Source organism: Theobroma cacao, chromosome 1, assembly GCF_053813885.1.
Source record: "Theobroma cacao isolate CCN51 chromosome 1, ASM5381388v1, whole genome shotgun sequence".
Lineage (NCBI taxonomy): Eukaryota > Viridiplantae > Streptophyta > Magnoliopsida > Malvales > Malvaceae > Theobroma > Theobroma cacao.
The window spans coordinates 9024715-9037664 of record NC_142639.1 but is presented as its reverse complement, the minus strand read 5'-3'; the positions used below and the strand labels follow the sequence as shown (position 1 = coordinate 9037664).

General features: G+C 35.6%; 2 protein-coding genes across 2 annotated transcripts; one reads left to right on the top strand and one right to left on the bottom strand.

The window, feature by feature from the left end:
• Nucleotides 1-158: 158 nt before the first annotated feature.
• MAX2 (RNI-like superfamily protein) lies at nt 159-2704 on the bottom strand. Its single transcript, XM_007048634.3, has one exon. It carries the CDS (start codon nt 2434-2436, stop codon nt 301-303), a length of 2136 nt encoding a protein of 711 aa, XP_007048696.3. The 5' UTR covers nt 2437-2704; the 3' UTR covers nt 159-300.
• Nucleotides 2705-6956: 4252 nt separating this feature from the next.
• Nucleotides 6957-12677, top strand: PYR4 (pyrimidin 4). Its single transcript, XM_007048633.3, has 7 exons — nt 6957-7476; nt 9599-9780; nt 10039-10175; nt 10607-10772; nt 10911-11027; nt 11284-11444; nt 12265-12677. Exons 1-7 carry the CDS (start codon nt 7394-7396, stop codon nt 12457-12459), a joined length of 1041 nt encoding a protein of 346 aa, XP_007048695.2. The 5' UTR covers nt 6957-7393; the 3' UTR covers nt 12460-12677.
• Nucleotides 12678-12950: the final 273 nt, after the last annotated feature.

Below are 12950 nucleotides of genomic sequence, written 5' to 3'. Positions count from 1 at the left end.
TTCAATTTGCAAACCCTCCTTTTTATCTTTTTGTGCAATCACATCAGGGTTCGTTTCCGGTCCATGACTCGCAATCACATGAAAAATTTTCTCCAGCAATATTAAGTTTGGCAGAAGACAAAGGGAAGGGGAGGGCTGGGCTGGGCAGGAGTACAGAATGAAATAATGGAGTACGGGTGCACCTTTGCAATTTTATTCTTTTGAAGAAAACCTCAAACATGCGCCAGATGGTGCAAAACAAGAAAAAGAAAAACAGAAAAACCACGGTGTTCTCAGTTCTCACCCATCATTGAGGTTATCTCAATCGAGGATGTGCCGACTATTCAGAGCAGCTTCAAAGCGACTACATGAGTCAGCTCTCATTTCCGTGCTCATATCACTCTCTGGTGCCGGATAGTAGTCTTCTCGCAGCTGTACATCTCTGAGGTTAGGAATATTAGGAAGGAACATCATGAAGTGTTCATGAGCCGTCCCATGGATAAATAGCTTCCTAAGCTCACGACATTCTGCTAGCAACCCCGCTGAAGGCAGCGATAGACTCCTCTGGTTCACGTCCCTGTCTTGTGGAGGCCAATAATCTAGTTCATTTAGCCTCAAATTCCCAATGCCGTTGAGGTAAAACCTTTCCCACAAGCTTAAATCCATTTCGCCTGACGGTGCTGTGAGTGCATAACCTATGGTTTCACCACAATCTAATCGCATCTTTGACAGCCTAGGGTAGCGTGCAAGGTAGCTCAATCCAAAGGCACGTTCGCGTGGTTTGGGGCGCCCCCTGCAATCTCCTTCTACCTTTATTCGAATCTCCTCCAACTCAGGGCAGTTCTCAAGTCCTGCCATTGGCAATGGACTGAGAAGCTCAGCCACACCAATCCAAAGAGAAAGGTAGCGCAACTTATCCCATTTCTTGCACCAAAATCCATTGACGGCATTTGTTTCCATGATGTAAGAATCACTACTCAATTCAAAGTCATCAGAGTATTTGCATTTCTTCCTGCTCATGTCTTGATCATCCTCATTTTCAGTTTCAGAGAAGCTAAATAAATTAGATGATTCCCCCACTTGATTGCGCCCAAAGCTATGACCAACCTGCTCTGAATCTGAATTCCCAGTCTCCCCCAAACCATCCCAGACACAATCAATATGCAACCATTGAATCCGGTCACAGATGGGCTCCACGGCTCTCAATGACGCTGCAGCATCAAGATTCTTACAACAAGAAATCTTGACTTGAACCAAAGTATTTCTTAGCAAGCAAGCCATAGTCCTTAGTCCCTTCTCCGTAATCCTTTTACACCCTTGAACCTCAAATCTGGACAGCTTACAACAACCTCTCCCAATAGCAATCAATCCCATATCCGTCAAATCCCCAGAATTCTTAATAGACAACTCTCGCAGCCCCGAACACAAGGCAATCCCATCAAGCTGAGACTCTATCGCCAGACAAACCCCGTGAAACTGCCCCAACTTGAGCACCGTCAAATCCTTGCATTTAGAATTCAACATCTCCAAAGCCAACCCAACGTCCCTGACATTCCTACAGACATCGAGCACCAACTCTTGAAGCAACGGAAGCCGACTGAAAAACTCCACCAGTGTTCCCCTGGTAATCATAGCATCTTCAGAAGTAAATCCTTCATTGTCCGGATCACCTCTCACGTCAGCCAACGACGACGTTTCGGCCAAATGTAAAAGCGTTAGTTTAGGACAATTATTGGCAACAGCTAACAAAGTCTCGTCTCCCACGAACCCAATGTACCTAGGATCAAAATTACAAGCCACCAAGAAGCTCTTCAAATTAGGACAAGCCGTGGTGATGTCCTTTATGTCCTGAGACTTAAACCCTTCAGTAAACGACGTCGTTAGCAAATTTAAGTGAACTAACGAGGCTGATACCTTTGGGCAAGCTTGAAGAACCGGGGGGAGATCTTCAGTCCAGTAATAAAAACTGGACAAATCAAGCCAACACAGATTCTCGCATTGCTCCAACAACCAAACAAAATCGGCTCCGATTGGCCACTGGGTGAGCCGGCGGTGCCACCTCACCAGCTTCACACGCTTCAACCCAGGCCATTGGTGAACCAACATCTGAATCGTGGACGGCGATCGAGCGTATACCGTCAAGGACCTCACAGCGGGGAAAGCCACGCGGAGGCGGTGGGCCAAAAGCTGAGGATCGGGGAGATGAGAAGACGAGAGGAGGGAGTGGCCCCAGGGGGACAGCAAGGAGAGGTCCAAGCGAGTGACGGATCTGAAACAGGTTGGGATCATGAACAGGTCCTTGGCGTTACCCCGGAGCGTGAGGGAGAAGCGCGTAGCCCTTTCTAAGAGCATAAACTTGCGGGAAACGAGCGAAAGGGAGTTCCGGGAGCGGGTGTCGGAAATGGATGCAAAGATATTGGATAAAATAACGTCGGGGATATCGTGAATGGCGGCCATTCGGCGTAGGCCAAAAGAGGAGAGTGTATTTTGTTTCCTTTTTCTGCTGTTGGATTTTTGCGGGGGATGTGTGTGTTAGCGTGGATTTTATTGAGAGGGTTAAGGCTAACGATTGGTGGGATAATTATAGAGAGATTTTTTAGAAGCGAATTGATTTGAGGAGGTTTCTGGTTAAAAGGATAACGCGATTGGTATTGGGACGGGACGGGACGGGGATGGCCGATCACAGTAAACAAACGGGGAGAAGATAGATAGAGAAGTTGATTGCCAATGGTTTTGTCGCGTGTTTTGACCATCTTATCTCGTTTTCGTGTGCCTTGCGGGACCCGCATCCCAACCAAACCCCCACACCGCATCTGCTAACCACGTGCGTGTGGATCCCACTACAAAAGATTTACCCACCCCCCTTCCCTTCTCCTCCATTCATTTCCCCTTTTCTTTTTCTTTTTGTCTTGAAAGATTACGCGGCCTTTAATACAGTACGAATTCCGGGGAGGCATGCAACATTTTAGTCTAGTGTGAATGATAAAATCATATTACATTATTTGGTTCATGTCATGTCATGTTCACATCACAATTTTATTATCGCACTCCTTTTAAAAAATCATCCAAATGTTACTTTCTCACTGCCGGAGTAAGTAGTTTCTTTTTATTAAAATGCTCAACATCTTCTTTTTATTAGTGACGTGACACGAATATAACGGATAACAGTTTATTTATGATGAATGATATTTTGATTAATAATAATTTATTAAAATTAATAATAAAATTTTATTTAATTTAAAATAAAAATATAAAAATTTAATTAAATGTAATACAAATTAAAATTTTATTTAGATTTTTTTAAATAATTCAAAAGATTTTTTAAATATTATGTCATGTTTTAAATATGTGAAAACTAAAAACACAAAGTTGAATGTGAGATAAAAAAAAAAAGATAAAGTACTCTCACTTGTTAAGTTTTGATTTATATTATATTAAAATTTATTAATTTTTAAAATAAACATACCACTCTAAATATCTAAACGGTGTTAATGTTAAATATAAAATAATTAAAATACTTTTTTTTTTGGCCTTTTTGACATTGTTTTCTTTCTCTTAGGCTAGCAGACTGCATCCCTGCACTGGTCAACCACCCATTTCCATCCTATGCTCCCTTGGAGGATACCAGACTTTGTGCTCCCTTAGGAGCCCAATTGCTCTGATCGGGTTCTTTTTTTAAAATTAATAAAAAAATTAATAAAATTATATAATCATAATTTTTAAAATTAATAGAGTAAAATTATTTTTTTAATATTATAACGTTATCAAATTAACAGAAATATTAGCTATTGATTAATTGTTAGATTTATGTGTTCAGTGAAAAATATTTTTTAAAAATAAAATATTTATTTTAAAAATTAATAAATCTATTTAAAATTTTAATTAAAACTTAAAAAATAAAATATTTTACCCTAAAAAGGAATATAATTTAAAATGTCCTCTCATGATAGCGATGCACGTACGTTACGTCAATGAACGTAGAAAAATGAAGAACCCAAATGTAAGAATGATTGAAATTGAATAATAAAGACATGTCATAAATTTATAAATTTTGGAATTTGTAGTGTAGAAATATAGAATGGGGCAGTTTCCCTGTGGGATGATGCATTGGAGAGGGTTTTCTTTGCTTTGTTTCCTGTGAAGTAATATGTATCCAGTCGTGTGAAGTGTTTCTACCTTTGCATGCCTACCATCACATTCACGTGAAGGATAAGGATTCCTTGGAAGATGAAATCTTCCCAATGAACCAAAATTTTGTTTCAACGTGTCACCAAACAGAGAGGAAATTCTGAGTGGGTAATGTAACCCATCAACTAGGAAAATTGTACAGTACATGGCCTTTAGACAGGCTGTGGTTAAATTTGGTCCAAGTATTCAAAGTGAGTGTGTGGGCAACATAACTCACCAACCATACAAATTTGATTGAAAACCAAGTTCAACCCTCACGCTTTACTATATATTACAAGCTACCACTAGAAGCAAAGGAAGTTACATAAAAGACAAATGGATTTGGTTTATTTCCAACATTGCCTCCCTTAAACCACGTCTTGAAGCTTCACCATGCCGATCAATGACGTGCAACGTACCCCGCGACGAGCAAAATTACGCAACCATTATCTCATTGTCCTTGACCAGGTGTTGAATGTAGTGATTTTGATATGTTTGATATCAAATATGTTTGCTGCAACCATAAAACACTTGACTCTTCATCAATGTAATTGCCGATTTACTGTAACAAATAACCCTTTCACCCTTTCTAGCTATAGTTGAATATTTGGATAATATATAATGGTGTGACACGATTCTACATTGGACAAAAAAAAATGAAGTGAATAAAATTCTTTAAATCGATATATTTGTTTGAACATTTATATCTATTCAATTCATTATATTTGATCAAATAATTATATTTGTACAAACATACATATCTTCTTTTGAAAATCTACATAAATAATTTTTTGCAATCAATCTTCTTATCTTTTTTAAAATACTTCTTAGATTGTTTCTATATTATTTTGATGGACCGCTAGACATGGACGAAAATAAAATAACTAGAAATCGTCACCAATCTTTTTTATCTAGGTGCGATTGGTCACCTATCAATTCAATTCTAATCGATGAAGTCTTAAATTAATTTTAAATCCGTCGAAAGAACGAGAACTGGTCTACGATTTTCAAAGATAAGTTCAGGAGTGCGGTTACGCACGACGAAGGGTTAGTACCTTCGTGGCACTTGTTCCACGAACAGTACCATTTAATCTTAAGTTATCCTATTGTAGCCTACCATTGATTTTATTCCTATATTTTCTTAATCCTTGCTTATTAATTGATTTTTTATTAAATTAGTTGATTGAGTCTTTTTTTTTTGTTTAACAAATGTATATGATGCAGTCGTAAAATGATGTTATGATTTGTTTAATTTTAAATGATGAGGTCGATAATTTTTATTGAAAATCGTTCGTAGACCATCCTAATGTTTTAGTGAAGTTTTGAAGTTTTCCTCACCTAGAGATATCACCGAAAGAACTCATCTATACGAACTCTTCAAAAAAATCCCATCATCAAAACCCCCGTCCCAATAACAAGATGAACGTGACATGCTATGATAAGATAAAATGATGATACCTATATGAACGTATTTATTAATTTAGCTGGTTCATTATTCATGCAATAATATGCTTAATAATTTAGAGTGATTTATTACCTTGTTCATATATTTGTTATTATTCATTATTATTTTTTAATTATCTTATTGGAGCTTTCTATTTAAATCTATATTCCTTAATTAACATTATGGATTAATATTTTGTTTTATTTTGCTATATATTTTATCAAATAAACAATTATTTAATTTTTAATGGTTGAATTAACTTTATTTAATGATGTTTGTTTAAGCTAATTAACTAACTACATTTATTTAGATTTAAATGCAACATTATGTAAATTTATTTTTTAAAAAATATATTATTTTTAACAATAATTATTTGAGGTAATGAATATTGGAGTATAGAATTCGGATTTATCCTGACACTTCAATGAAAATCTGTCTTAAACTCTGCACCTAAGAAATCCATTCGAAAGAGATAACTCTTTACTCGTTTTAGGTGGAATTCTATCATCGAATTATTCAAAATAATCATTTCATTTTTATAATTTTTATATTTGTATCATGTTTTTTTTATTATATTTATTATACTTACAAGTATCTAGATATATTTATGCTATAAATATTTCCTTTTACCATATCCTTGATCTAACCATATATTCCCTTATGTATATATTATCCGTCTAAGCAAGCCTATTCCTATTACCTAATACTTATTATTGTATAGATTTATATATTCAACATTTACCTAAATATACTTATTATCTTTAGTTGTTTAATGTCCATGTACTTCCCTACGTGTATATTTTCATTCTTGTCCTTTTCCATAACTAAACGATAAATAAATTTTAAATTTTTATCTAACTTTATAATAATTTCTATATTTTCTATATTTCCTTTCCATTCCCATCTCTTTTCCATTTCTAAACATTTTTGTTTATTGTAATTATTTACTCCTCCTTTTTTGTTATATATTTCCTACTTTTTCACACATTTTATTCTCATCCACATCTATTCTCATATCTTCCAAGCTGTATGATTTTGGCATCTCTATACTCCCAAGATTCTTACTTTAGCATTAACATATTTTATTTCTACTATTTTGCTATTCTTAACATACTCTATATTAACAAAAATTCCTAAAACAAAACCATCTCATACACATGCCCGATAGATTAAAAGTTTAGAGTAAACTTACCCTGAAGCTCAAAACCAGACAAGTCCAGGACTGATCGGACCAGCAAAAAGCCCACTGATTTGCTTCAAAAAAAAAAAAAAACCAGCTTCCACTTCCTTAAACGGTGTCGTTTAGAGGCCCTCCCAAGCTGACGTTTTCCTTTTTTTTTTTTGTTCTTTTCTTCTGCCTCTTTCTTTTTCTCTCTTCCGCCGCCAATTCTACCACCTCTTTAAAAAACTCCATTTTTCTGCCCTCGCCAGCTCACCGGTCTCTCTTTTATCTCCCTTCGCCGGCCTCTCTCCCTTAGTCGGCCTCTATCTCCTCTCCCTTCGGCGGTCCTCTCTTTTCTCTCTTACTCCGGCAGCAGCGAAACCTCTCTTTCTCCTCTAAACCAGCAGCAACTTGCTCCCTAAACCACTACCTTCTAAACTTCAACCAAAGCCAAAAAATAAAGATCTACCCCTAGAAACCCAAACCAAAAAATCCCAAAATTACTCTCTTTCTCTCATTCTCATTCTATTTCAAGGTTTTGCTTTGCCTTCATACTTGTACTGTTTCTTTTGTTGTAGGCATTGAAGTTCTCCTCTACAAAATTGGAGGGGTCAACGAAATCAAAGTACAGGGGAGCAAAGATGGAGCTAACCCTAACTCGGCCCGATGATTGGCATCTTCACCTCCGTGATGGTGACCTTCTTCAAGCTGTTGCCCCTCACAGGTTGTTTTACTTTAACAGCAACATTCTTTCATAGTTGACTTTAATGATGTGCAACTTTTGGTCATACCTGAATTGAGTAAAATCACTTTCACAATTTGGCTTAAACGGGTTGTTTAAGCCAGTATTTCAGATAATGTCTTAAATAAGCAAAGTTTTATTGCGTTTTCCAGTTAGTTAGTGTTTCGAAATTTTTCTACCTGAACCAAACGAGTAATCGATTCAAAATTCAATATTATTATTTGAAATATACTATTTATTGAATGCCAATTGAAACTATTGGTATTTACATTTTCCCATATCCCCAGGTCGTAACTTCATGGTTTTGTTCCTCTCTCAACTCTTTCCACTCCCCATCCTTTAGCCCTTCCATATACTCACATCTACTGCTTTCCTGAAATCAGTGACAGCTTGTAGGCATGTTTGTACTTAGTTTCAGTTCTTCCTTTCTTATTGAATTCAGAGTCTCCCATTATCTTAAGATTGATAGTTAAATCTTTTTCTTTTTTTTTTCATTTTTGTTCTTCTGTTTTCTTATTTCAGTCCATCATCATAGATGCTTTTGGTTTGGTTGGATTTGCCACTTTCTTGTAAGGCTTCATTATAAATTCCTTCTGCAATTAGAACAGAAAAAGAAAGAACAGACTTTTTTTTTCCCCTTTAAACAGTACTACCTTCTAGCCAAAAAAAGTACTCCCTTTTTTTTTGTGGTTTCATATTGTATTAATTCTTATCTAAATTTGATTACAGTATTTATTATAAAAATTTGATAGATTTTTTAGCATCTAGTTATCTATTCCATTACAATAACCATTATTTTCTCCAATTTTTTCTATTTTTGCAGATTCATAATGCCATATTTTAGATTTTTGCTTCTTTTTGTTTGTGCAAAATCTTCAATTCCACTTTTTGCAATGAAAATCTTCAATCTCCTTGCTGCCTCGTACCTTTTTCTGCTTCATGAATCTTTATTAAGCATCAAAATTACTGGCCATTTTTTTTTAAAAGGTAAGTTACTGGCCATTTTAAATGTTACCTTATCCTTATAGTTAAAGCAGAAAGGCTTAAATAGTAAAAACGCCCCCGAATTATGGCCATTTCATCAACTAAACCCCTCATCTTTTATTATATCCAAATGTGCCCTTAAACTTTGATTTGTACCCAAATATGTTTTTAACCTAACGAAAAATTAACCATCATGAGATCCAATGCCAACTGATATTTATACCCACTTGGCATATGACATGTGTAGCTGATGTGGCCACATGGCAGAACGTAGAACCCAGAATCTGACAAACTACAACCATCAATTGTCGATTGTCAATCACCAACTGTTGGCAATAGGCAGTGGTGATGGTCAGATTCTAGGTAGATCTTAGAGAGAGAGAGAGAGAGAGGGAGAGGGAAGGTGAGGATAGTGAGAGGAAGAGGAAGAAGAAAATGGGAAGGCTTGTATAGCCTCCTCCAAACTACATCATTTTGAGGAGGGGTGAGAGAAAAAAAGAGGAAAATAGGAAGGACAAAAGGCCACATAAGTTGCCATGTGGATAGAAGTTGCCAACTGGCATTGGGTCTAATGGCTGTTTTTTCTCTTTTAGGGTTAAGGGCTTATTTGAGGTACAATTAAAGGCTTGTTTGGGTATAAATGAAAGTTTAAGGGCTTGTTTGGGTATAATGAAAGGTAAGGTGCTTAATTGAAGAAATGACCATAATTTAGGGACTTTTTTATTATTTAAGCCAAAAGAGAAAAGAGAAAAGATTAATAATGTCTTGCTTTGATCTAAGGTCAGTCTAAAGAAACTCTTATGGGTTTTTTATATCAGGTTTAGGCTTAAGAGAGTCTACTAATTAATATTTCAGTATTTGAACTTACCAACTGAATTGAATGACATATTTCACTCTCTCAATTAAGCTAATATGCTTATCAGTTGGTTGGTTTCAGTTCCAAAAAATTTCATGTTCAATTAATTTGGTTTTAACTAATCTTCAACCGCATTAACCAAAGCAACCATTTGCTCACCCTTAGAGAGTTTAATTACATCTTCAATTTATGGGGAAGTTATTTGTTAATCGCATTCTCAATGATTGATTTTCATTTTTCATGTAATTACTATTATACTTGCAGTGCAAGCCACTTTGGAAGGGCAATAGTGATGCCAAATTTGAAGCCTCCAATTACCACCACTACTGCCGCTATTACTTATCGAGAATCCATCTTGAAAGCAGTGCCTGCTGATAGCAACTTTACTCCACTAATGACACTGTATTTAACAGATACAACCAGTCCTGATGAGATCAAGCGTGCTAGTAAGTCTAGCTTATATTTAATATGGTATCGAGGAATCCTTTTATTTGTTTTAACATGTGGAAAAGCACTCTCTCGCTCTCTCATTGTTGTTTTGCAGTTGGAGGCTTTTGCAGTTATAGTCTGTTTTGATTTAGTCATTCATTTAGAATGATGGAGAAATTATAATAAACAACTGACTTCTTATTTGTTATTTGGTTCCTTGCTTCTAACTTGAATCTTACATTTTCAATGTCACTATGGACATAATGTGTTAACAGGAAGAAGTGGGGTTGTTTTTGCTGTTAAGTTATACCCTGCTGGTGCAACGACAAACTCTCAAGATGGTGTTACAGATCTTTTTGGCAAATGTCTACCAGTTCTTGAAGAGATGGTCGAGCAAAACATGCCTTTACTGGTAATTGCAACTATATTAAGAGAACTGTTAACTGTTGGTTGTCGACAAGACTCTTGTACGTGGGAAAGATAGTGAGTTGGCACTAGCATGTGGTAGGAGCTAGAATGCTTGAACAAGCAACACTATCCTTAATGCTTACAAAGTAAGAAAGAACTCGTGAATATAGTACCTTAACATTTTATACAAGAGTGTTCCTGTATCTATAAAATGTTAACAGGTTTTTATTAAGGGGCAGCTTCCTTCTCTCTCTTTTATTTAAATGTTTTAAAGGTTGCTTTTCCAAATATGTGATGTCTGAGTTAATATTAGAAAGCCAAGTACAGCCTAAAGTACCTTGTCAACCCATCAAAACATTCTGTTTTACTTTACTTCTGTTGCTTACAGCTATGATAAATTCATTTTATAATTTAATGTGTAATTTTTATATATAGGTTCATGGAGAGGTCACAGATCATAATGTCGATGTCTTTGATCGTGAGAAAGTGTTCATTGACACTGTTTTGCAACCTTTAATTCAAAGGCTTCCAAGATTAAAGGTTGTGATGGAGCACATTACCACTGTGGATGCTGTTAGATTTGTGGAGTCTGGTGAAGAAGGTACACTTAAACGCTTTTGGGGAAGAATTTTACTATTTACTTTTCATTTGCTTGTTTTAGTCATGAAATCATCCCTGTCATTTTATTTCTTTCTTGTTTTCTCATGTAGCTCACAAGATTTTTGTTTTCGCCTTTTAGGATTTTTGGCAGCAACTGTTACACCACAACATCTTCTTCTCAATAGAAATGCTCTCTTCCAAGGAGGATTACAACCACATAATTACTGCCTTCCAGTACTCAAAAGAGAAACCCACAGTATGTTCCATTCAACATTTTCCACGGCACTTCATATATGCACTGCTTTTTGTGAACAGATTGTTGAACTTCCTTCTTTTATGCATTAGACTTCATTTTACTAATTCTTAGTTTTGTGCATAACATGATGTAATTATTATATGGGAGTATATTTTTGTTGCTTATAGTTTTTGAAATTGGTTATATGATTAATTCATCCTAATTTCTTTCAATATTTGTGTCTTAACAGTTGTTTATGTGTTCTTCTCTTACCTAGGACAGGCTATTGTTTCAGCTGTGACTAGTGGAAGCAAAAGATTTTTCCTTGGAACTGATAGTGCTCCCCATGAGAGACGAAGAAAAGAATGTCCTTGTGGTTGTGCTGGCATTTACAATGCCCCTGTTGCGCTATCACTATATGCCAAGGTCTTTGAAGAGGTACTTTTATTCGTTATTATATTATACGTTTCTTCTTACCATTTTCATGAATGTTGCAAAGGATATTGAAACAGAGACAAGCCAATTACTAATGGGATTAAGGGGAGTTAGGTTAAGCATTCTGAATATTGATATTTACTGCTCCAAATAGGAAGATATACATTTGTTGCTAGTTGTTAACTTGTCCAAGTGACCATTTGTCTCTTGTGAGATTATGAAAACAATTCAGCATAGGTGGCAGAAAGTTCTGTGCTTAAAACTTGTGAGGGATATATTATGCTTCTCATTGAAGTAGTAAATGATTATTTTACAGATAGTTCTATGGGTGCTTAGATTAAACTTCAAAACAATTGACTTGATGGGGACTGTAGGAAATAATGCTTGCTGAGCATGTAGTTTGTAGTTTGTACCTATTTGTACAGCTCCTTCTGATCCAATTCATCTGGCCAGAAGGGATCAAGTTTTGAGGATAGCGTTTGATAAAAAACAAACACTATAAAATATATGATAAATATTGTAAATATACATGTTGAGAACCTCTTTTTTTTCTTGGTAGGGCACTATAATATATTGTTGCTTTTATTTTTAAAAAGAGTAAGTCGAAATAGCTCCTAGATCCCCATTGATATAGCCTTTTCCTTTTCTCTAAATTGTATTTTATACTCAGTTAGACAGGTGGATAATGTGGTTGTTTTCAGTTCAATTATTACTTCTTGGTGTTAGTCTATACAAGACGTTCTTCTGGATGATTGAATACTCAGATAGCTGAACATTGCCATTTCAATATTATCTACCTTAAGTCACTTCTTGTTTATTGTAGGCGGGTGCACTTGATAAATTAGAAGCATTTACAAGCTTCAATGGACCGGACTTTTACGGTCTACCAAGGAATGCCTCGAAGATTAAATTGATAAAGACTTCATGGAAGGTTCCAGAGTCCTTCTTGTTTTCGTTTGGTGATATCATCCCTATGTCTGCAGGTGAAACGCTTGAATGGCAATCATGCTTCTCTTGATTTTATTTTTATCCTTTTTTTCTTTTATTTCTATGTATAAAATAGTAGATTATTCTTGTGAAATTTGATTTATGAAGCCCAGGTAGTGGGAAAAGACTTATTTTTTGTTGTTGAATAAAGGAGTGGAGCACCAAAGCTTGGACTAAGAATCTGTACTCATATAATCTCATCCCACCAGAGGTGATTTAATCTTTTTAAGAGAATTTTTTTGGTGGTAATTTTTTCCTTGGCTTTTAGAGGACCTTAACAACTTGCTTGGTTGGGGACCTCAGTAATGGCTATTTCAAGGGTGGAAAATAAGTCAAAAATTTTTGTTGAACAAAATTATCTTTAAATAAATTATCATCATAACATAGGTTTTCTTTAATTTTCACATTTTCTTTCCCTCTTTGTCCATCTTTTACCTCTTTCCTTCCCTCACCATATCCAGTCGCAGGCAGTGTTGATCTAGTTCTCTTTGGCTAAATCCAATTGCGAGAAGCACCAATCTA

Coding starts and splice junctions, on each gene's coding strand:
- PYR4 (XM_007048633.3), top strand. CDS start 7,394: ATGGAGCTAACCCTAACTCGGCCCGATGATTGGCATCTTCACCTCCGT. Junction 7,477..9,598: donor CAAGCTGTTGCCCCTCACAG/GTTGTTTTACTT, acceptor TTATACTTGCAG/TGCAAGCCACTTTGGAAGGG. Junction 9,781..10,038: donor TGATGAGATCAAGCGTGCTA/GTAAGTCTAGCT, acceptor ATGTGTTAACAG/GAAGAAGTGGGGTTGTTTTT.
- MAX2 (XM_007048634.3), bottom strand. CDS start 2,436: ATGGCCGCCATTCACGATATCCCCGACGTTATTTTATCCAATATCTTT.